This window comes from Canis lupus, chromosome 1 (assembly GCF_011100685.1).
Source record: "Canis lupus familiaris isolate Mischka breed German Shepherd chromosome 1, alternate assembly UU_Cfam_GSD_1.0, whole genome shotgun sequence".
NCBI lineage: Eukaryota > Metazoa > Chordata > Mammalia > Carnivora > Canidae > Canis > Canis lupus.
The window spans coordinates 105512116-105538208 of record NC_049222.1 but is presented as its reverse complement, the minus strand read 5'-3'; the positions used below and the strand labels follow the sequence as shown (position 1 = coordinate 105538208).

Here is a 26093-nt window from a genome sequence, read left to right as displayed (position 1 = left end):
GAAAATGTGTAAACTAAATATATATGAAGTAGGTTATGGAAACATTTCTAAATAAAAAGGAATTTTTCTAGAGTTGAAAGAATCATGTAATGCTTAATAGAATAATCACAAATTGAGATTTTTTTTATAGCTTTTAAAAGACTCTTCTAGAAAGATCATTGAATCCTATCTATTGCCTGATAAACACTTCCACACATTAGTGATTGTGAAACTAGTGTAAAAGCATATTAGGCAGTTTATCTAAATAGTATTGCAGTATTTTTTTTTTTTTTTTTTTTTTTTAGTATTGCAGTATTTCACTATCAACAATTATACTGGGTTAAGGGTCCTATGTATGTAGCAGGAAAGGATGTGCAAGAAGTTATTAGTATGAAAAAAACTGGTCTTTCCTAACCAGGCAGTCAGGAGGTTTGAGAGTAAACATTTTGCATTATATTAGAATCTCATTATTATTATTTTGATATTTGACCATGGACACCTTTTAAGCCTCAACTCTCTCAACTGCTTTCCCTGTTGTTCCTGGTACAGTTTGAGGTATAATATATGAAAAAATAAAAACAACCCCTCCCTCCAAAAAAACCAAAACCACATATTCAATGCATCCTCCCACTTCCCTCCTACTCCACAGGTGGTCAAACTTATAAGCCCAGGTTCTCCTTTGATGCCCACAGGAAGATCAAACCATTTGCAGGACCCACCTCATAAAATGAGTCTCCCTTTCTTGCTCTCTCAAGCCATTTTTCTAGCAACTTTGGAAACCTGCCCTGTTCTCCCCAGAAAGTCTCATTATGCATTAAACGTTTTCATTCCCTTTTGGTGTCTAGGATTATCAATCTTAACACCCAAGACTAAATTTTGCATAGGGGTTCATCTTGTGTCTGTGGGCTATCTTAAAGTACAAATTAACTATTTTTGAGGGAATTAATATGTATAGTTCTTAGTTGGCCTACAAATAAAAACCAGTGTATCCCCGGGCATATATGTTCATTCTTTTTTTTTTTTAAGATTTTTATTTATTTATTCATAGAGACACAGCTAGAGAAAGAGGCAGAGACACAGGCAGAGGGAGAAGCAGGCACCATGCAGGGAGCCCGATGCGGGACTCGATTCCAGGTCTCCAGGATCACGCCCCGGGCTGCAGGCGGCTCTAAACCTCTGAGCCACCGCCACCGGGGCTGCCCTATATGTTCATTCTTAAGGGGAAACTCATGATCAATGATCTTTCCAAATTACTCCAATGAAGGCTCCAAGAAGGGGGGCGGGGGGTGAGTAAACTCTTCTCATATCCTGTCTCTATTCCTGAAATTTTCTTATTCCCTAACATTTTTCATATGCTTAATACATTGGCCTCTGGGCACCTGGATGGCTCAGTCAGTAGAGCTAGCATGTGATTCTTGATCTTGGGGTTGTGAGTTCAAGTCCCTGGGTGTAGAAATTACTTACTAAAATCTTTTTTTTTTTTTAATTACACACACAGACACGTGTCCTCATGTAAATCAAGGTCACTGCAAATCATGGGTCTCATGTAGGCATAAAAAAAGGCATGTAGAAATATTATCAGATGCACATTCATGAATTGCACTTCAAATGTTTAGAGGGAGAATCTAAAGTTGCATTGCTGTGGTTTTTAAATCACAGTCACATAAATATCCAAGGAGCAGATGACGGAGAGAAGAGCTCAGTAAATTATGACCATATATTCATAAAATTGTATGTTGATTCCATCATGGAAAAAAATTGTTGCAGATGCCTTTTAGCCTTGACAGCCTGAAGATGTACTATTAGTCCTTGTTATGAAGTACCATAATGAGACAGTATAGACTTGATCTGATAGAAAAAAAACCATGATTAATTTAAGAATTTTGAAAAAAAATGATTAAATTTTATTAATGAAAACATAAGTATAATACATTCTGAGTAAAGCAGCATCAGTGTAGTGGTTAAACACAGATCCTATACGTGTACACTGTATTCTGGTTAAGTTTTCCTCATAATTGCTCTTTTAGTTCCCCAAAATAAGAATAACTTTTCACTCATCTTTGATATACAACCACTATTTTCATTAAAGGGAGAAATGACCATTATTTCTCCATTATTTCTATCACATAAGCAGTCCCTACTAACACATCATGAAAATCTCAGTCTGTCAGTCTCAAAACCTGCTGTTTCACACTCCTCTGGCAGAGCAATGGTTTCTGATAATCCAGTGGCCCTCTGTTACAGGATCCTGTAGAAAGGATCCTGGACATATTATTATTTACATCATTGTTTTACATATATTCTCTGCTCAACCCATGTATTCATTTAATTCCACAAAACACTCTATGTTAAAATTCAGCGTTCCTTCAGGATACATGGATGTGAATGACTCCCATTTAATAAAGTAGGCCCTTTTATCTTACTGATCTGCTCCCAGAGCCCATCAATGGTAACACATGAAAAACATGTAATGAAGATGTAACATTAACAAATTCAGACTTCAGGTCAAAAGACATGAATCATGATTGATGTAGGCCTTTCAAGAAACCTCATGTAATCAAAGTATTTTTAAAGGAAATGCTACATTCCTAAGCTCTCCTTGCTCGACTGACACTCATCTCATGTTTCATGAGTCTTAAAATGATTTTGACTTTTACTTACTGTGAAGAATTTAACATCCAAGGTTGATTAATCTTGGACTAGAGACTTAGTCCTCCCTAGTGTAAATTCTCTGATATAAAGTGTATTGTGAAAAATAGTTAAATGATTTATGTCCCATTTGTTACATTTCTAAGGTTCCTCTCCAGCATGAATTCTTTGGTGAATCCTGAGGTCAGAACATTGTCTAAAGGACTTGCCACATTCAATACATTTGTATGGCTTTTCTCCAGGATGCGTTCTCTCATGACCCCAAAGGTGTGAACGTTTGATAAAAGCCTTACCACACACAATACATTTGTATGGTTTCTCTCCGGGATGTATATTTTGATGTCTTATGAGGCTTGAATATTGCTTAAAGGCTTTGCCACACTCATTACATTTGTAAGGTTTCTCTCCAGTATGAATTCTCTGATGAATTGTAAGGTTTGAGTTTTGACTAAAGGCCTTGCCACACACATTACATTTATATGGTTTCTCTCCAGTATGGATTCTTCGGTGAATCCTGAGGGTAGACCACTGTCTAAAAACCTTGCCACATTCGATACATTTGTATGGTTTCTCTCCAGTATGAATTCTCTCATGATCCCAAAGATACGAACGTTTGGTGAAACCCTTACCACATTCATTACATTTGTAAGGTTTCTCTCCAGTATGAATTCTCTCATGACACGAGAGGTCTGAACATTTGATAAAAGCCTTACCACATTCATGACACTTGTGCGGTTTTTCTCCAGTGTGAATTCTCCAATGATTTGTAAGGTGAGAATTTTGATTAAAGACCTTGTCACAGATATTACATTTATATGGTTTCTCTCCCGTATGGATTCTCTGATGTCTTGTGAGGTTTGAGAACTGCTTAAAGGCTTTACCACACTCATTACATTTGTAAGGCCTCTGCTCTGAATGAATTCTCTGATGACTTGTAAGGACTGAATGATGGCTGAAAGTCTTTCCACATTCATTACATTTGTATGACTTTTCTCTAATTTTTGTTTTCTGGTGCTGTGTGAGCAACGAAGGATACATAGAAACTCTTCCATATTTATTACAAAGGTTGGTTTTGATACTAGGAGGAAATCTCTGAAGTGGCACAATTGGAGAACAAGTTTTGACAGGCTTCTCAACTTGATTACATTCATTCATTTTCTCCTCAGTTTGAAATCTCTGCATTTTAGGCAGTTGCGACTGAAAGTTTAATCCAATTCGATTTTCCAAACATTTTGTATATTTGCTTCCTGCATAGACCATATTATTTTTTATTTTTAACGAATTCTTCACTAATGACTTCACTTGTTTAAAATATTGATATGTACCTTTTCTTAAAGAAACACTCTGCTTTAAAGGTAAGTTAGTTCTGGATTTGCTGTCTTGTTTATCTTTTCTACCAGTGAGATTTACAGTATCTGTCACAAGCACTCCCCTGGAATTTCTTTCTTCATGTCCACACTTATTCTCAAATTCATACATATTTCCCCAAATTTCCCTTAAATCAAAATCTTCAAGGTCATGGCTTTCCTGTCTTCCCAAAACCACAGGTTGGCATAATTTTCTGTTATTAATTTCTTTCTTTGGTAATAATTCCTTGATCATGAAGCTAGCAGAGCTATCTGAAAGATATAAAAAAAGATAGTCTTCACATTAACTAGAGTTGCAAAATGGATGTTACACTAAAAATAATGCTTATTGAAGAGACAAAAGCTTCTCAACCAAAGTCTACAAATGTTTAAGAATGCAAAGTGAATAGAATCCTTTAGTAAAAGATGACATGTATTTCAAATTATTTTAAGGGAAACCTTTCTGTCTTTTTTCTCTTTAAAAAAAAAAAAAGAGGGAGGGGCAGAAGGAGAGGGATAGAGAGTATTAAGCAGGCTCCACACCCCAGACAAAGCCCAATGTGGGGCTCCATCTCACAACCCTAAAATCATGACTTTAGCCAAAATCAAGAGTCAGACACTTAACTGAGCCATCCAGGTGCCCCTGAAAACCTGTTTTCAAATGTTCTATGACCAAATCGTTCAAACTATGTAAATTTACATAAGTTCTGAAAGAAAGTGTATTCTTTGACCACCATACCAAAACACACACCAACTGGCAATAGACAAATGAGTGTCTCATATTGAAAAGAAACAGATATTGGGGGGATTTGGGTGGTACAGTCAGTTAAGTGCCTGACTCTTGATTTCAGCTCAGGTCATGATCTCAGGGTTCTGAGATTGAGCCCAATGTCAGGCTCAGCACTGAGACTGCTTGGGTTTTTCTCTCCCTCTCCCTCTATCCCTCCCTAATTTCTTTCTCTAAAGTAAATAAATCTTTAAAAAAAGAAACATATTATACAAATGTATATTTACAGCATAATTATTATATGCAAATAAATGCTGAAGCACAGCTCTATATGAAGGAATAGATTTTGGGGGGCAAATAATCCACTTAAAAAATTAATAAGAAAAAATAAAAATAAATAAAAAAATAAAAAAATTAATAAGTCAGTAGAGCATGTGACATATCAGGGTTGTAAGTTTGAGCCCCATTTTAGGTATAGAGATTACTTAAAATCTTCTTAAAAAATTAATGAATAAGATAAAAACATGGAAATTATTAATTGTAAAACTAAAAGGGTTATATGAAAATCAGGAAGAATTTAGTACATCACTAGAATAACAAAATATTCTTAATATCTACTCTAAAGCTATCCATACTCTATGCAGAATAGGCATTTTGGAACATTAACAATTGATAAATTGCAGTCATATTCCAAACTAGATGCTAAAATCCATAATCTGTAAATGACAAGTTATTAAATAAAATGTTTTAATTAAACCAAAATAAGTCCAAAAGGTAAATAAGTAACTATAATTACACAAAATTATAGACTATGGAATCCTAATGATTTCTCTCTTAAGAAAAAGAGAAAGAACTTATATTCCAGAAAATGCACACAAGATGAGAATTGAAAAATATGATGAGAAAAGCTCCCACATATTTTTAGCAGTCTAAGTTACATACATGCCCACTTACTTCTGAAATACCAGTTTTCAGATAGTATTATAAAGAACTGGGTAAAAGTATCAGGATAAAAATCATAGAATATTATAAGTGCATCTCTCCATAAAAACAGTAAGTAAGTTGGCAAAAACTGTCAGTATCAACTTTATCAGCTTCTGGAAACTAAACAAAGGTTTACATCAAACATGTAGATACTTAAGAAAGAGGCAACTATCTCAGTTGGAGAGCTTTTGACATTTTAACTTCCCCTGATCCAATCCAATATAAGAGCAGCCCACATTCCTGGTATAGGTCCCTCTTATTGAGAGTAGCAGAACAGGCTTGATTCTCAATGAATTGTGATTTTCCTTTGACCTGCCTAGTGGGTCACTGAAAAACTCACTCAAAACGTTTTGCCTTTACTTTGCTTATTAATTTAAGAGGTATTATGAGGGAGACAGTTAAAAAACATACTTAAAGGCAAATGTATTAGCAGATGACAGACAGTTGGGGCAAAGAGCAGACAAACTGAAAGCTAGAGAATAAGGATTAGAGGGTGAAATGCTTTGGGAAATAAGGGCTTTGAAAAGCTGCAACATATTCCTAGGAATCTAAGTCATGCACATGCCCAGGGCTGGGTCAGTACTCAGAAATCACATGAGGCAGCCCTATGCTGCCTCTGTCAACCTTCATGCTCAGCCAAAACCAGAAGGTAAAGGCTAAGGCACCATTGTAAACTGCCAAGCTGATTTTCAGGTATTCCCAAACAAACACACAGAGTTTGTTTCCAAAGACTAGGAGTATTTTGCTTTTTAGGTTTTTTGCTTCCAGGTATTTGAGAAGTTCTGTGTTAAATCATTAGCTGACCACTAAGCTGACCACAGACTTGAGTGGCCACACATGACAAAGAATACGGACTTCACAAATCAATTCAGAAAAATTACTAAACAAACAATAGCAGCTGCAATAAGCAGCAACATCCAATGCTAGGGTGAGGGTGTGGGTGGGGAAGAATGTGACTTCCAGAGCTGTCAGAATATTCAAAATGTTTAGCTTTTAAAAAAAATTTATAAGGCATGCAAACTAACAATGATGTATAACCCATATGTAGGAAAAAAGGCAATTTAATAAAAATTGTCCGTGAGGAAGCCCAGACATCAGACTTTGCTAGACAAAAGCTACTGTTTTGAATATATTGAAAGAACTAAAATGAAACCATGTGCAAAGAACCAAAGGAAACAATGAAAACAATATTTCCCAAAATAGAGAATCAATAGAGACAGAAATTATAAAAAGGAACCAGAAGAGAAATTCTGGAGCTGAAGAGTACAAAAACTAAAATGGAAAAAGCCCTAAAGGAGCTTAACACTGAACTGAACATGCAGAAGAAAGAACTAGCAAACTTGAAGACTAAGTCAGCTGAGATTATCCAATCTCAGCAGCAGAAAGAAAAATGAAGGAGAACCAGAGACCTGTGGGACACCTTCAAGTGTACCAACAAAGATAATGAGAATCCTAGAAAGGACAGAATGAAGAGGACAGAAAAAAATATTTGAAGTAACAAGGCAGAAAAATTCCCAAATTTGATAAAATACATAAATCTATGTATCCAAGGAGTTTGGCAAGCACCGAGTGAGATAAACTAAAAGAAGCCCACAGTGAAAAACTTCCTAATCAAACTGTTAAGATCCAAACACACAGAATCCTGAAAGCAGTAGTAGGCAGTTCCTTTGCTGAAAGAGATCTTCAATAAAAGTACTCATTGATTTCACACAGAAACTATATGGGCTAGAAGGCAATGGAATGATATTTTCACAGTGCTAAAGAAAAGAAATTCTCTACAAAGAATTCTATATATTTCAAAACTATCCTCCAAAATAGAGGATAACTTAAGACATTGCCAAAAAAACAAAAACTGGGAGTCCTTTGCTAGTAGACCAGTTCAACAAAAAATGGTAAAGGGAATGAATGTAGTTAGCATTAATGTATTTTTGGTTTGTCACTCCTCTTTTTTCCTATTGATTAAAAAAAAAAAAAAACTAATTCTAAATCTACATTGGTGGTCACACAACATATAGAGATATAAGCTATGACAATACCAGAGGAGAGAAGGACAGGATATAGAGGAGTCAAGTTTCCATATACAGGTATACTTTGGAGATACTATGGGTTTGGATCTAGAGCAACACAACATAGTGAATCTAATGAATTTTTTCATTTCCCAATGGCTATACTATCAGAAAAAATATACCTTCAGTAAAAATTTTTAGGAGACAAAGGGCAATATGTATATTTTAAAAAGGATAATTCATTAAGGAATTATAACAAATATGAACATATACATAAGAGAACCCTAAAATAGAGTGAAACAAACATTTATAGAATTGAAGAGAGAAATAAAAATAGTTCTAGAACAGTATTTGGAGACTTGCAGACCTTTCAAAAGTGGAGCATATACCCAGACAGAAGATCAGTAAGGACACAGATGATTTTAGGCAGACTATGGACCAAGGAGTACTGACAGATGCATAGAAAGCACTCCACCAAGTAAGAGCAAAATACATTCTGCTCTACATGCATGTGGAAAATTCTCCAGTATAGACCATAAATCGGTCCATGAAGCAAGTCTCAATAAATTGAAAAATAGTGAAACCATACAAATTATTTTCTCCAACCACAAAAGAACGAAGCTAGAAATGAATAACTGAAAGAAAATTGGAAAGCTCAAAAATACACGAAAAATTTTAAACACTCTTAAAAAAACCAAAGGGTCAAAGAAGGAGTCACAAGGGAAATTAGAAAATACTTTGAGAGAAAAGAAACAAAACCACAACACAGCAAACTTATGGCATGGTGTGGTGTGGACATGCTTATACGCCTGCTGAGTGAACAGTTTTACTATTGGATTGAAAAGACCCACCCCACTTCTCTGTGAGACACGCTCTCTGATGTATGGCAAAAGCAGAACTAAAGAAACGGTTGAGGGGTGGGAGGCAGCCTCAAGAGGCATAGAGCTCTGGGGTCCTAGATGCTGATGTTTTCCCACCCCAGGAGTAGGTCTTCCCAGTACACAGAATGGGATGGATCATGGAAAAGGCCTGGTGCCAGGACTGGGGAGGCCTCAGCTCCTACTCATGTGGACTGGGAACAAGAATGAGATGAAGCCAAGAAAGAAAGAGGACCCCTGAAAACCAGCCTCCCAGCACTCCTTGGGGTCAGAGGACCAAAGGAGTCTTAAGGGAGCTCCCAGCTGTCTCAGCCTGTAGAGCATGTGACTCTTGATCTCTGGGTTAGTTAAGTTCAAGCCTCACATTGGTTGTGGAGATTACTTAAAAATAAAATCTTAAAAAAAAAAGAGGTCATAGGGGCATATAATAGAGGCTATAAGTCATTATAAAGATCTTGCCTTGGTCTTTGCATGAGCTAGCAGTTGGGAGGATGCACTGCCACATGTCTGAAGAAAGGAGTGACAAAGGGAAGGGAAGTAAACTTTCCTCCAAGAGCTCACAAGAAGGAAACTTCTGTTTCCCACAGAACTCTCCCAGTGGGAGAAAACTGCCCAAACACTATTAATGATGTGATCCCCTCTCTGCCCTTTTGAGCTCTTCCCTGTGTTCCCACCCATTTGGCTACTTCGCTGTTTTCACTTTACTCCAAAATAAAAATGTTATTCAGGTCAGAAAGAGGGACAATAAGAAAGGAAAATGATATGCTGTGTCTTTTCCAGAATACAATTCTAGCCCTTTGTTCAGCTGAGGAGAAGAGGATGCTACCGATGTGTCTAGAAAAATTTCTTCACAAACTTGTCCATTCCTGAATGCTTAAGGGATATTTTTAAAACAGATATCCAGCTCTCTTCACGAACTACTGAGTCAAAATGTACAGGGATAAAAGTGGGTCTAGAATCAGATATTTTTTGAAGCTGGCCATATAGTTTTGTTATTACTCAGCTTCTGGAAACACCATTAATCTAGGGAGAATGGAGAGATCATATGAAGAAAGGAAGAGGTGAAAGTTAGATGCTGCCTCATGACGTTTTTCATTTCAGAAGGTACTCAGCCTCAATATAGGTCAAGCAGGGCAGATCCCAACTTCTAAAGGAATATTATCCTCACCCAGGGAGACCAGGTTCCTGTAGTTCTCCAACATCACGTCCCTGTACAAGGCCCTCTGAGCAGAGTCCAGGCACTCCCACTCCTCCTCAGAGAATTTTATGGCCACATCCTTGAATGTCAACTGTTCCTGAAATGAAAACACATTTCATCAAGGAACCTTGAGTAGAGTTCTCATGTTCACACAAAATGTGACTAGGAAAGAGATAGGATCAGTTCAACTAAAATTAATGTGCTGACTCCATTTTGAGCACGAATAGATAATTGTGAGAAATGTATATGTTCCTAACTTTTCTTACTATGTTTTTCCATCAGAGGATATCAAATCCACTAAATCACTGTAGATTTCCTACTTCTGTGGAAAATAAAGGAACTATGTAAAAGAAAAATATCCAGTGTGCAGTTGTTTAGATGGACATGGTACATATTATGTTCTCTACACTAGTGAGAGTTCTGCACACTTAGAGGATCTAGAGCACAAGAGGTATCTTCAGGTGTGACAAATTATATGCAAAAATATAAATTTAAATGCCAGTAAAGTCAGGCATTTAACATTATGGAGTTTATTCCATTAACAACGACAACAGGATCCCTGGGTGGCGCAGCGGTTTGGCACCTGCCTTTGGCCCAGGGCGCGATCCTGGAGACCTAGGATCGAATCCCACGTCGGGCTCCCAGTGCATGGAGCCTGCTTCTCCCTCTGCCTATGTCTCTGCCTCTCTCTCTCTCTGTGTGACTATCATAAATAAATAAAATTAAAAAAACAAACAAACAAAAAAAAACGACAACAATAAATGATTCATGATGAGGAACTTTATTAATGTCAGACATTAATTTAACAGATTAAGTAGAACACAAGTTAATCACAGCAGATCTTTGAAGAAATAATGGATGATTAGAAATCATGCCAAACACATTTAAAAAGCTATTATTGAGCAAGACCATTCCACTAAGCATCACAATCCACAGTTAAGCACTGGAAGCATTTCCACCACAGGTGAGGCTGAGGCATGTAGGCCAGCTAGGCCCCTGCCAGTCACTACTGTGTGGTATGCGAGAGGCCTGATGGGGGTGGTACCGTAGGAACCACCCATTCCCATTAGCAGCTGTACCAGGACATGTATTTGAAGCATTTCCCAACGCATGTGAAGAAATTAGAAAACTTTACTGAGGGGCACCTGGGTGGCTCAGTCAGTTAAGCATCTGCCTTTGGCTCAGGTCATGATCCCAGGGTTCTGGGATTGAGCCCCACGTTGAGCTCCCTATTCAGTGGGGATCCTGCTTCTCCCTCTCCCACTGCCGGACACTCCTCCTGCTTGTGCACTCTAATAAAGAAATAAAGTCTTGAAAAAAAAAAAGAAAGAAAGAAAAAACTTCACTGAAAGACAGAACAAAGACATGATGAAAGACTGATAAACCTAATTCTTACTGGAAGATGTGGTGACGTAAAGAAAGACCTCAGGGATTCAGAAATTCAGAGCAATTCAAATTCAGAAGAAACATGGGATTAAAAAAACAAAGAACAGTCTCCATTATGTTGAGGAGAAATAATCTTGAAAAGAAAACATGGAGAGCCTTGCCAAACAACACATGAACCTATTATTGTATGTGTGTTATATGAAACTTTTCAATGAAATGAATAGCTACAAGCTTTTTACACTAAAAAGCCGAATTAATTTTATTTTTTTTTAAAGATTTAATTTATTCATGAGAGACAGAGAGAGAGAGAGAGACAGAGACAGAGACACAGGCAGAGGGAAAAGCAGGCTCCAAGCAGGGAGCCCAACGTGGGACTCAATCCCAGGTCTCCAGGATCGGGCCCTGCCTGGGCTAAAGGCAGCGCTAAACCGCTGAGCCACCAGGGCTGGCCTTAAAGTAATTTTAAACAAAGAGAGTGCTAAGTGGGACACAGTACTTTGAGATTACACTAGGTGAAGTCTCCCAAAGCAAGATCAGAAACCAGAGAGCAAGAAGGAAAGATACGTTTCACTGCAAAACACTGATAAAATAAGAAAGACACAAGCATGTATGTAAAGAATTAAACTACAAAATATAAGATAGCTCCTAAAAATATATCAAAGGAAAACAGCAAAGTGTGAAAATCTATGTTTTATTCCACAAAAATAATGAAAGTTACAAGAAGGTAGAAAAAGGAAATACAAGGGATTGTCCTTTTACCTCCAATTTTCAAAACACAAAGAGATTACACTACCAAGTTTTGCTTACATCAGGGGGCAATCTCACATGTTGCTGCACGATGCTGTACTTTGCAGCTTTAGGAGTCGTGCCAGACAGAATCTGTCCTCATATGAAATGCACCATCCTTGACCCAGTAATCACAAGTCAAGTTGCCCAACCCAGAGAACTCCTCAGACATCTGCAGAGAGGTCAGTCTGCTCATACACAGCCACTGTGGCATTCCTTCTTTCAGTGAAAAATAGTAAACATCCCATGCATCTTAAGAAAATGCTCTAGTGAGGATCAAAAAGCAAGCTGTGGCTGTGTTTATTAACATGAAAATAATGTCTAGACATGCTGCGTATGTTTTTTTTAACGTGCAGAATAAAATGTTACAACAAACTTCATTGAGGGGTTTTTTCTAAAATTTTTTATTTGTGTAAAAGCATCTTTTATAAAGTTTGAACTGACTCTTGTCACAGAAATGACAACAGTGGTTCCCCATTGAGACATGAACAATGGAGAACATGACAGGAAGGGACATCCCTATATCTTAGTGCCTAAGCTCCTTCTTTGATTGGAGTTTAATCAATCAATCAATATATCCATACATATATGACTCACTCATGTGATGTTGAAAATAAAACAGATATAATACTTAAAAATAATGGTAAAACCAGAATTTGGCTACAGTCTGATGGTGAAGATAAAGTTGTATGTACATCTTGGCTATCTTACCATCATTTTTACCTAAAACATCTGCTACACAAGAGTTGCTGTGGGAATACCATGGTCTCTGTTGGATAGATGTGCTGACCTTATTGGTTATTTAGGTTGATTCCATATTTTAAAACCAATTATGGAATAAAACATCCTCTACTGATGTGTTTCTGAACTTTATTCTATATCATTAGTATTTTAGAATCAGAAACACCATGGTTTGCTTGTTTACCACTGAATGCAAGTCAGGCAGAACCCATCTCCTCTTGTTATACTTCTTTTCTAGAATTTTCCAACTATTCGTACACACTAATACATGACTTCTACATGTAGGTCCTTTGATCCTAGTATACAGAGAGCTAACAATGCATGAAGAGGCAGCCCCTAAAACAAACCCTGCTGCCCAACTTTCCTGACACCATGGGACCCACACTCATCTCAAACCCACACCTGCTATGAAGGCCAGCAGCACATGCCTGGGGGGCAGCCTCCTACAGGTTCTACATCACTGGTGCACCGTGAGATGGAATCTATGTGGAGAGGAGAGGGACTGAAGGAAGGCTCGGGGAGTGTGGACACACACAGCTCACGTGGACAAGTCAGAGTCAGAGAAGATGAGCGAGTCCAAGAAGGGCACAGAAAGAGGGAGAGATGGAAAAGCAACCAACAATATGACTTTACCTGACAAACAGCCATGCCTGACTCCTTCCTTCCTCCTTCCTCAGACAAGATCAGTCTTGAGAATTCAGTCCTGAGGGTCAAGAATATGCAGCTGAATGCTTAGAATCATCTCCCTCCTTCCTGTACCACAACCTCACATGGGAAGACCTCTCCATGGGGAGACAACAGTCCCTGCGGCCACTGCCACAGGAGACTCAGGGACCATGAACCCCTCCAGACACCAACACAAATGATTGTTCCCAGCGCATTCTTCAGAACTGGCCCCCGCCTTGGGGAAGTCCCCCCCTCACTACAGCAGTGGGGACCTGGGCTGGATCCACACTCCCCTCCAGGTCACAGACCTGTCCTGACCACACCCCACACAGAGCAGGGCCCCCTCCCCTCTCCCTGGATCAGGAGCTGCTGTCAGCCTCAGAAACGGAGGACCCAGGGCTTTGCTGCTCAATGCTGGAGTCACATCAGGAGCACCTGGGATACTTCACTAGCACTGACGCTGGGCCTTATCCCCCCAGACTACTGGAAGGGAATCTCTGGGAGGGGGCACAAGAGCTAAATCTGCAAAATGTCTCGGCCATCCAGGGAGCAGCTGGGTGGAGCACACTCACAGGAGGCCAGCCCAGCACACCTCCTGCCTTCTGGCTCTGTTCTCCCCTGGGGCGGCATTGCTATCATGAGCTGTCATGAGTAGAAAGGGAAGGAACAGAGAGAGACATGCAGAGCAGGCAAGAGGCACCAGAACTGGGGGTTAGGGAGTAACTGGATGTTAAAACAAGTGGGAGCTGGGGGGGGGGACACAAGACAGAGCAGGCACCACTGAAAGGTTATATCAGAACAAAGACCTGAGGGAGGAAGAGATTTTGCCACCTGCATATGAGGGGCCAGAAAATTCTAGGCAGAAGGATGCCTATGTGAAGACCCTGGGGTAGTGGCATTCTGGGCTCCAGAAAGGTCAAGGGAGCCCTGCATGGCTGGAGTGGGGTGAGTGGAAGAGATAAGGAGGAGCTAAGATCGGAGATATTAAACGAAACAGATCAGAGTGGGCTGAATTTTTCAAACTTTCCCCCCATATCTCAGAAGGCTTTTTGGAAACCATGTATTCCCTTATCCGTTTTGAGTAAACATCTAATTTTTATTTCTTTTGTTCTAAGTTAAAACATTAACAAGTAATGTCAGGGGATCCCTGGATGGCTTAGTGGTTTAGTGCTTGCCTTCGGCTCAGGGCATGGTCCTGGAGACCCGGGATCAAGTCCCACATCGGGCTCTCTGCATGGAGCCTGCTTCTCCCTCTCCCTCTCCCTCTGCCTCTCTCTCTCTCTCATGAATAAATAAAATAAAGTCTTTTTAAAAAAGTAATGTCTTGTATACTCTGCAAACATGCCTGGACTGAGAAGTGGGGAGGTCCCTGGTGACTCAGACAGGGAAAGGCTCACTGGCATAGTAGATATGAAAGTGAAAACTGGGGGTACAAGGGTGGCCCAGTCAGTTAAGCATCTGCCTTCAGCTCAGGTCATCATCTCAGGGTCCTGGGATTAAGCCCTGAGTCGGGCTCCCTGCTCAGCCAAGAGTCTGCTTCTCCCTCTCCTTCCTCCCCCTGCTCATGCATTCTCCTCTCTCTCTAATAAATAAAATTGTTCTTTAAAAAAGTGAGAACTGGGGCAGCCCCGGTGGCGCAGCGGTTTAGCGCCGCCTGCAGCCCAGGGCGTGATCCTGGAGACCCTGGATCGAGTCCCACGTCAGGCTCCCTGCATGGAGCCTGCTTCTCCCTCTGCCTGTGTCTCTGCCTCTCTCTCTCTCTCTCTCTGCATCTCTATGAATAAATAAATAAAAAATTAAAAAAAAAATCTTAAAAAAAAAAGTGAGAACTGGAAGCAACACCTAAATCAGAGTATAAACACGTGTTTAGTGTGTTCTGCTCTGAAATGGAGCATAAGAAAGGGCACTTACCAGAGTGGAAAATGTAGCTAATAAAGGCTTTTTTATTTTAAAGAGAGGAGAATGTAGTAAAAGGCCTTTCTGTGGATTGTTTTAAAGATGGGGCGATATAGGGGCGGGGCAAGATGGCGGAGGAGTAGGGTGCCCAAGTCACCTGTCCCCACCAATTGACCTAGATAACTTTCAAATCACCCTGAAAACCTAAGAATTCGACCTGAGATTTAAAGAGAAAACAGCTGGAACGCTACAGAGAGAAGGGTTTTCGCTTCTAAAAAGGAAGGAGGAAAAAAATAAAAAAGAATCAAGTCGGGGAGGAGCCAGGCTTAGGCCTGCGGGGAGGGTGGGGGGAGCCTCCCGGACAGGAAAGCCCTGCCCCAGAGAACCAGGAACTTTAAAAATCCGCACCGGATTCTTCCCAGACTGAAAGGCGCTTAGCAGGAACTCGGGCAGAATCATAGGAGGGGCAGTGGAGCCTCCAGGTTCCCGGGGTCACTAACAGAGGAAACGCGCCACAGATTGTGGGCGGATCTCGGTAAAGGGCTGGGGCACGCAGCTGGCGGGGTCTCAGGAGCAGCTCAAGTGGCAGCTCGGGACGGAGGGGGCTGCGCCCTGAAGCCTTCCGGAGCTGCGGCCTTAGGAGCACGATCCCAGCAGCGCAGGCCCCAAGGCGCGGGGTGTGTGTGTGGGGGGGAGACACAGCCCACGATCCTGTACTCCCCCCGGGACAGGCGGAGGCGGGTAGGGCATCGGACAGCAAGGACTCTCCAGCCACCAGGCACCCCCAGCCCTGGAGCATCCAGGCCAGTGCAGACAGTGAGACCCCGGTAGTTACTGCGGGAGCTGACTCCAGAGCTGGACAGCTGGCTGCCGCCGGTGCTGTCGTTCTTCCTGGGACAGAGCTGGCCGCCAGGGAACAGGGGCCTCACGGGGTAAACAGCTCCCACTGAGCCGGGGACCTGGCACAGGGCAGGGCAGCTCCCCCAGGTGCACACACCTGAGAATTAGCACAGCAGGCCCCTCCCCCAGAAGACGCACTGGAAGAACAGGGAGAAGAGCAAGTTCTTGACCAAGCTGCGCTGCAAAGCTCCAAGGGAAGTCGAGGGATTTACAATATATAGAACCAGACGGTACCCCTCCTATTTTTTTCTTCCTTTCTCCAGTACAACTCATTTTTTTTATCAGACTGTAAATTTCCAATTTTTTTCTCTTTTCCCACCTTAACTACAAAATTTTACCACCTCTTCATTTTTAAGATTTTTCCTTTTTGACTCTCATATTTCTACAATTACAGGTCCTAGATATATTTTCCACTTCTAGATTCCGTTCAACATACACAACTCAATTTTGGAAGATATACAAGATTATGTTTTCTTTCTTTTGTGTTTTTTTTGTTTTATCTGCCTCATTTTGTTTGACAATGGCGGAGGTTAATACCTTCTAAAACATGACTACAGCATGCACCCAGAACCAAGGGATATACCATGTGGTTCATTCTGTGAGATTCCTTTCTTTTTAAGATTTTATTTATTTATTCATGATAGAGAGAGAGAGAGAGGCAGAGACACAGGCAGAGGAAGCAGGCTCCACGCCAGGAGCCATTCGCAGGACTCGATCCCAGGACCCCATGATCACACCCGGGCCAAAGGCAGGCACTAAACCGCTGAGCCACCCAGGGATCCCCCTCATTCTGTGAGATTCCTAATACTAATTCTGCCCCCATCTTTTATCTCACTTATGTTTTGGTGGTCAATGTTGGGGCCCTCTACAAGTATTTCTGGTTTATATAAATTAGGGACTGAGCATCTTCTAATATACAGAACTTAATATACTCAGAAACAAGAATATCACCCTCTAGAATGCCTCAGGTAGACTACATTCTCCCTCCACTACAACTTCGTCACCACCACCATCTCCCGGGCCCACTCCCATTTCTTTCTACATTTTTTTCCCTCTTCTTTAGGAAGGCCCTTTATTTTTTTACTACCTTGTTTTAAAATTTGTTTTTCACTGTAGCGCCTTTTGTTTTATTACCTTCTGATCTTTGTTTTCAATTTCTGGTTTCTGACCTTGGCAGAATCATCTAGGGTGAAATTTACCTAGGTCGTCGTTGATATTCTTGACTTGGCCTGCTAATACAGCCACTCTGCACTGAGCAAAATGACTATAAAGAAGGAACTCATCACAAAAGAAAGAATCAGAAACAGTACTCTCTCCCACAGAGTTACAGAATTTGGATTACAATTTGATGTCAGAAAGCCAATTCAGAAGCACAATTATAAAGCTACTGGTGGCTCTGGAAAAAAGCATAAAGGATTCAAGACATTTCATGACTGCAGAATTTAGATTGAACCAGGCCAAAATTAAAAATCAATTAAATGAGATGCAATCTAAACTGGAGGTCCAAACAATGAGGGTTAATGAGGTAGAAGAAAGAGTGAGTGACATAGGAGACAAGTTGATGGCAAGGAAGGAAGCTGAGGAAAAAGAGAAAAACAATTAAGAGACCAAGAGGAAAGGTTAGGGGAAATAAATGACAGCCGCAGGAGGAAAAAACGTTTAATTGGGGTTCCAGAGGGCGCCGAGAGGGACAGAGGGCCAGAAAGCATATTTGAACAAATCATAGCTGAGAACTTCCCTAATTTGGGGAGGGAAACAGGCATTCAGATCCAGGAGATAGAGAGGTCCCCCCCCACAAAAAAAAAAAAAAAAAAAAAAAAAACCTCCATCAACACCTCGACATTTAATAGTGAAACCTGCAAATTCCAAAGATAAAGAAAAGATCCTTATGGCAGTGAGAGACAAGAGATCCCTATCTTATATGGGGAGAAATATCAGATTAACAGCAAACCTCTCCACAGAGACCTGGCAGGCCAGAAAGGGCTGGAAGGATATATTCAGGGTCCTAAATGAGAAGAACATGCAGCCAAGAATGCTCTATTCAGCAAGGCTCTCATTCGGAATAGAAGGAGAGATAAAGAGCTTCCAAGATAGGCAGAAATTGAAAGAATATCTGACCACCAAACCAGCTCTGCAAGAACTATTAAGGAGGACCCTGTAAAAGAAAGAGGAAGCCCAAAGAACCCACAAAAACAGGGACTGAATAAGTATTACAATGACACTAAATTCATCTTTCAATAGTTACTCTGAACGTGAATGGGCTTAATGATCCCATCAAAAAACGTAGGGATTCAGACTGGATAAAAAAAAGCAAGACGCAGGGATCCCTGAGTGGCGCAGCGGTTTGGCGCCTGCCTTTGGCCCAGGGCGCGATCCTGGAGACCCGGGATCGAATCCCACATCGGGCTCCCGGTGCATGGAGCCTGCTTCTCCCTCTGCCTATGTCTCCACCTCTCTCTCTCTCTCAATGTGTGACTATCATAAATAAATAAAAAAAAAAAAATTAAAACACAAACAAAAAAAAAGCAAGACGCATCTACTTCCTCTCTATAAGAGACTCATTTTAGACCTAAGGACACACCTACAGCCTGAAAATAAAAGGTTGGGGAACCATTTACCATTCAAATGGTTCTCAAAATAAAGCAGGGATAGCAATCCACATATCAGATAAATTAAAGTTTATCCTAAAGACTGTAGTAAGAGATGAAGAGGGACAGTATATCATACATAAAGGGTCTATCCAACAAGAAGACCTAACAATCATGAATATTTATGCCCTAATGTGGAAGCTGCCAAGTATATCATCAATTAATAAGCAAAGTAAAGACACACATATATAATAATACACTAATACTGGGAGACTTCAACACGGCACTTTCTGCAAATGACAGATCTTCTAAGCACAACATCTCCAAAGAAAGAAGAGCTTTAAATGATACACTGAACCAGATGGATTTCACAGATATTTACAGAACTTTACATCCAAATGCTACTGAATAAACATTCTTCTCAAGTGCACATGGAAATTTCTCAAGAATAGACCACATACTGGGTCACAAATTGGGTCTCAACCAACATCAAAAGATTGGGATTGTCCCCTGCATATTTTCAGACCACAATGCTTCGAAACTTGAACTCAATCACAAGAAGAAACTTGGAGGAAACTCAAACATGTGGAGGTTAAAGAGCATACTGCTAAAAGATGAATGGGTCAACTACGAAATTAGAGAAGAATTAAAAAGATTCATTGGAAAGCTTGTGTATCATCCATTATCATGTATAATCAATAAACGATTTAATATTCTCTTGAAAAAAAAAAGATTCATGGAAACTAATGAAAATGAAGATACAACTGTTCAAAATCTTTGGGACAACAAAAGCAGTCCTAAGAGGGAAATATATCACAATACAAGCATCCCTCAAAAAAAATTGGAAAAAATTCAAGTACACAAGCTAACCTTGCACCTAAAGGAATTGGAGAAAGAACAGCAAATAAAACCTACACCAAGCAGAAGAGAATTAATAAAGATTCGAGCAGAACTCAATGAAATAGAGACCAGAAGAACTGTAGAACAGATCAACAAAACCAGGAGTTGCTTCTTTGAAAGAATTAATAAGATAGATAAACCATTAGCCAGACTTATTTAAAAAAAAAGGGGGGGGGCTCAAGTTAATAATTCACGAATCAAAAAGGAAAGATCACAACCAATACCAAGGAAATACAAACGATTTTAAAAACATTTTATGAGCAGCTATATGCCAATAAATTAGGCAATCTAGAAGAAATGGATGCATTTCTGGAAACCCACAAACTACTAAAACTGGAACAGGAAGAAATAAAAAAAACCTGAACAGGCCCATAACCAGGGAGGAAATTGAAACAGTCATCAAAACCTCCCAAGACACAAAAGTCCAGGGCCAGATGGCTTCCCTGGGGAATTCTATCAAACGTTTAAAGAAGAAACAATACCTATTCTACTAAAGCTGTTCAGAAAGATAGAAAGGGATGGAATACTTCCAAACTCGTTCTATGAGGCCAGCATCACCCTGATTCGATTACCAGACAAAGACCCCACCAAAAAGGAGAATTACAGACCAATATCCCTGATGAACATGGATGCAAAAATTCTCAACAAGATACTAGCCAATAGGATACAACAGTACATTAAGAAGATTATTCACCATTACCAAGTGGGATTTATCCCTGGGATGCAAGGCTGATTCTACACTCATAAAGCAATCAACATGACAGATCATATCATCAAGAGAAAAACAAGAATCATATGATCCTCTTCAGATGCAGAGAAAGCATTTGACAAAATACAGCATCCATTCCTGATCAAAACTCTCCAGAATGTAGGGATAGGGAACAATCCTCAGCGTCTTAAAAGCCATCTATGAAAAGCCCACAGCAAATATCATTCTCAATGGGGAAACACTGGGAGCCTTTCCCCTAAGATCAGGAACATGATAGGGATGTGCACTCTTACCACTGCCATTCAACATAGTACTGGAAGTCCTAGCCTCTGCAATCAGACAACAAAAAGACATTAAAGGCATTCAAATTGGCAAAGAAGAAGTCAAACTCTCCCTCTTCGTGGATGACATGATACTCTACCTAGAAAACCCAAAAGAGGGATCCCTGGTTGGTGCAGCGGTTTGGCGCCTGCCTTTGGCCTAGGGCATGATCCTGGAGACCCGGGATCGAATCCCACATCGGGCTCCCGGTGCATGGAGCCTGCTTCTCCCTCTGCCTATGTCTCTGCCTCTCTCTCTCTGTGACTATCATAAATAAATAAATAAATAAATACCCAAAAGACTCCACCCCAAGATTGCTAGAACTCATACAGCAGTTTGGCAGTGTGGCAGGATACAAAATCAATGCCCAGAAGTGAGTGGCATTTCTATACACTAACAATGAGACTGAAGAAAGAGAAATTAAGGAGTCAATCCCATTTACAATTGCACCCAAAAGCATAAGATACCTAGGAATAAACCTAACCAAAGAAGTAAAAGATCTATCCTACAAACTACAGAACACTTCTGAAAGAAACTGAGGAAGACACAAAGAGATGGAAAAATATTCCATGCTCATGGATTGGAAGAATTAATATTGTGAAAATGTCAATGCTACCCAGGGCAATTTACACGTTTAATGCAATCCCTATCAAAATACCATGGACTTTCTTCAGAGAGTTGGAACAAATCATCTTGTGGAATCAGAAAAGACCCTGAATAGCCAGGGGCATATTGAAAAAGAAAACCAGAGCCAGGGGCATCACAATGCCAGATTTCAAGTTGTACTACGAAGCTGTGATCATCAAGACAGTATGGCACTGGCACAAAAAGAGACACATAGATCAATGGAATAGAATAGAGAATCCAGAAATGTGCCCTCAACTCCTTGGTCAACTAATATTCGACAAAGCTGGAAAGACTATCCACTGGAAAAAGGACAGTCTTTTCAATAAATGGTGCTGGGAAAATTGGACATCCACATGCAGAAGAATGAAACTAGACCACTCTCTTACACCATACACAAAGATAAACTCAAAATGGATGAAAGATCTAAATGTGAGACAAGAACCCATCAGAATCCTAGAGAAGAACATAGGCAACACCTTTTTTGAACTTGGTCACAGGAACTTCTTGCAAGATACATCCATGAAGGCAAGGAAACAAAAGCAAAAATGAATTATTGGGACTTCATTAAGATAAAAAGCTTCTGCACAACCAAAGAAACAGTCAACAAAACTAAAAGACAACCTACAGAATGGGAAAGGTGTTTGCAAATGTCATATCAGATAAAGGGCTACTATCCAAGATCTATAAAGAACTTATTAAACTCAATGGCATAGAAACAAACAATCCAATCATGAAATGGGCCAAAGACATGAACAGAAATTTCCAGAGGAAGACATACACTTGGCCAACATGCACATGAGAAAATGCTCTGCATCACCTGTCATCAGGGAAATACAAATCAAAACCACAATGAGATACCACCTCACACCAGTGAGAATGGGGAAAATTAACAAGGCAGGAAACAACAAATGTTGGAGAGGATGTGGAGAAAGGGGAACCCTCTTGCACTGTTGGTGGGAATGTGAACTGGCACAGCCACTCTGGAAAACTGTGTGGAGGTTCCTCAAAGAGTTAAAAATAGAACTGCCCTACGACCCAGCAATTGCACTACTCGGGACTTATGCCAAAGATACAGATGCAGTGAAACACTGGCCACCTGCACCGCAATGTTTATAGCAGCAATGTCCACAATAGCCAAACTGTGGAAGGAGCCTCGGTGTCCATCAAAAGACGAATGGATAAAGATGTGGTTTATGTATACAACGCAATATTAGCCATTAGAAACGACTAATATCTACCATTTGCTTCAATGTGGATAGAACTGGAGGGTATTATATTGAGTGAAGTCAGTCAGTCGGAGAAGGACAAACATTATATGGTCTCATTTATTCGTGGAATATGAAAAATAGTGAAAGGGATTAAAGGGGAAAGGAAGAAAATGAGTGGGAAATATCAGTGAGGGTGACAGAACATGAGAGACTCCTAACTCTGGGAATCGACCAAGGGGTGGTGGAAAGGGAGATGAGTAGGGGGTTGAGGGATGGCAAATCGAACTCCAATAAAAACATATACAAAAAAAAAAAAAAAAAAAGGTTGGGGCAATACCACCACATGTATATGGTGAACAAAGTAACTGCCTAAAGGTAAGATAGGAATTGATGAGCAGTGGCAGGGTCTAAAGGATCCTGAGACTGTTTTACTGTTGGACATTACGGCCCTTCTGCAGCTGTTCGCAGAGACCCACCTCCAGCAAGCCTGCCCCAGTGAAAACCCCCACCACCTGGGCCCCAGTCCCCCACTTTTTGCCTTCTTGACTCAGACACTCCTGCAAGTTTCCATGGTGTTTGTTCTGCATTCCCAATGGACACCCCACACTACTACAGGACAGAACCTCTGAATCATCTATACAGTGTTGAAGAATCCCAAACTGTTCCTTACATCAATCTTTGGTTTTGGCAAAAAGATACCCACCAACCCAGGATCTGATATGTTCCTATTTTGGAGTCTGTACCCAAAAGTCAGGCACCTCCACAATGTCATAACATAAGAGTAACGTCTGTCATGATCTACATACTCTAAGACTCAATTATTGTCTAATGCAACGTCCCAGTATGTCGTTTGTATTCCACAAAACACCATACCTTCAGTAATGTTTTGCCCTTAATAGTGAGATCCTCCACCAAAACCACTACAGATTGCCCCCCAAGTGGTGACATTTTCTCTTCAACCCCTTATGGGTCCTAAGAAACCCCAGCGAAGTCAACCATGTCAACACCAGAGAGCGTGTCCTGAATCCACCCGCTGGGGATTCAGGCACAAACTGCCCCAGGGCTGGTCCTAGTAAACTGACTCAGCTACATTGAGCAGCGGCCTCTTCATCACAGCAGCCGGCTGGGCAGCCAGTGTCCGATGTCTGGTCAGTGCCGGAAAGAAAAGCCTGCTCCTTCCCTCAAATTGGACCAACTCCGGAAAGTCACCCCACCTCCGGAGCTCCCAGCGGAGCCCTCAGCCTTACGATGGAGTCTGGATTTTTTTTCCTGAGGGCAACAGGAAGCCAATGAAAGGATTACAGCCAGGGGACGCCCTCCCTGCTCTGTTAGTCCTTCTGCGACCTCTGTCACCCTTCGCCCCTCCTGCCGTCCCCGCATCACCCGTCTACCAAGGTCCCAATTCTTCTATTCCTCCCCCATTGTCTCAGAAGATGAATCTGCTCCTTGCTGCCCCACTCCTATCACCAGTAAAGGCCGCTCTCGTCCAGTGTGCTATCCTTCACCGCCCTGGAGATATATTTTAATCTAGATTCCTCTATTTTTTTTTTTCTACTTCTACTTTTCTCTGGCTCGCTCCACTCTTACGGTCTCTCTACATCCACCCTCTATTCCTTCCTTCCTTCCCCCTTCCTTCCTTCCTTCCTTCCTTCCTTCCTTCCTTCCTTCCTTCCTTCCTTCCTTCCTTCCTTCCTTCCTTCCTCCCTCCCTCCCTCCCTCCCTCCCTCTCACACGTAGTCTTTCTTACTCTCCCTCAGACTCTCTGCTTCGCCCCGCACCCTCACACTCACAGGTACAGACTGCAGACGTCCTTTGCCCGGGAAGAACACTTTCCAGGAGGGCTTCAGGGACGCACACACACCGTGACACGCACGGCCAGTGGCATGCAGTTTGTGCGGAAGGCACTCCTACGGCGGGGAGCAGTACAAAGTGCAGTGCTAAGGCGGAGGGCAGGCTCCGGAGTTGGTGCAGATGGAGGCGGCGTCAGGAGAGAGAGGTGTGCCTGCAGAACCCCAAGGCCATGGAGATGTGGGGTCGAGGTCTGCACGATCGCGTCCGCCCTGGGGGCCAGCGAGGAAAGACTTTACACAGCGTGGCGGAGAGGGGAAGGGCCGGAGGTGCGGGAGTCCGGGAAGGGTTTTCAGCAGGAAAGAGACCCGGCAGGCGCTGTCTACCTGGACGGAAGGCGGAAAGACTGGGGGGCGGGAACGCGCCTCAGCGATTTTAACTCGAAACAGACTTGGACCCCCGGATCCGCAGTGGAGCTCCCAGGCCTGGAGTGTCTGACGGTGCTGCCGAGACAGCGAAGGCATTTTAACGTACGTGGAGACCCCGGAATCCCGGGTGCTGCGGATCGGAGCCGGGGGCGGGGGGAGCGTCCCGCAGAGACCACTGACGAACCAGAAAATCTGACACCACTTACCTGATGGTGCCCTTCGCTCCGCTTCCGGGTCTCTGCAGGAGAGTGCGCGTGCGCAGCTTGTGGTGGGGGGGGGGGTGGAGGGGTGGGGGGGCTGGCGGGGACAAGCCGCGGACGGTGGCCTGGACTTGGCAAAAAGTGCGCAGCTGAAGGGACGTGGCCAAGCTTAGGGGCGGGGTCTGGACCTCCGCGCAGCCTCCGGACGTTTCCCGCCCTTTCAGCCCAATAATACCGTACTTTCCGCTTTTGAATTTCTTTTAATTTCTTTGGTGTCTCACGGACCGAACAGTCTCCTGGCTATTTTAAATTAATATTTCAAACAACTTAAAATGAAAGACCAGAGTTGTGAGAGCCAAGATGTTTTCCTGTTAAATTGAAAACGGTTTAAGTCAAAGCGCTCCTTGCCAGCAGGCAGAGTTGGAATATAATTAAAAACAAAATCGTCTCCCATCCCAGCAATCCTCTCCACAAAGGCAGTAGAGAAAGAGCACATTTTCATTAGTGAATAAGCATTAAACCAGAATGGATGTGCATCACAGGCAATCTTGGGAGATTGCAAAGATGAATCTCACCCTGTCACAAAAGACAAGGAGATACAACCTATTACATACATGTTCCCAAGATAGATCATAACTAGTCCTCAAGAAGACATAACAGCACCATTTGTCACACATAGTTCATCCTAACATCATCAGGTAATCAGGGTGGCCATTTGTGTTAGCTAATTGGCTTTAACCAGAAGGAAAACAAACTTCTCATATCATTATGAAAGGAGGGAGTTTTGCATCTTGGAGCAAGACATCTGCTGAGTTAGGCACCTATCCTCCCTCTCTCCTTTGATGTTTACATTTCATTTTTTTAAAGATTTATTTATTTATGATAGACAGAGAGAGAGAGAGAGGCAGAGACACCGGAGGAGGGAGAAGCAGGCTCCATGCCGGGAGCCCGACGTGGGACTCGATCCCAGGACTCCAGGATCGTACCCTGGGCCAAAGGCAGGTGCTAAACCTGCTGAGCCACCCAGGGATCCCCTGATGTTTACATTTCAAAGGGATGACTCACAGATCCTTGAGAGCAAACATTCCTGAGTTACAAAGTTGGCAAGAGCCTTATTTAGCTTTTCAAAGACTTACATACATTTCAAACAGGAAGACAAAGAACTTATGAGTTTTCTAAGGG

General features: G+C 41.6%; 1 protein-coding gene across 1 annotated transcript; it reads right to left on the bottom strand.

The window, feature by feature from the left end:
* Positions 1–1860: 1860 nt before the first annotated feature.
* Positions 1861–24911, bottom strand: LOC106558999 (zinc finger protein 677-like). Its single transcript, XM_038527967.1, has 4 exons — positions 24286–24911; positions 13314–13383; positions 9738–9864; positions 1861–4247 (listed from the first exon to the last, which is right to left on the bottom strand). Exons 2-4 carry the CDS (start codon positions 13326–13328, stop codon positions 2770–2772), a joined length of 1620 nt encoding a protein of 539 aa, XP_038383895.1. The 5' UTR covers positions 13329–13383; positions 24286–24911; the 3' UTR covers positions 1861–2769.
* Positions 24912–26093: the final 1182 nt, after the last annotated feature.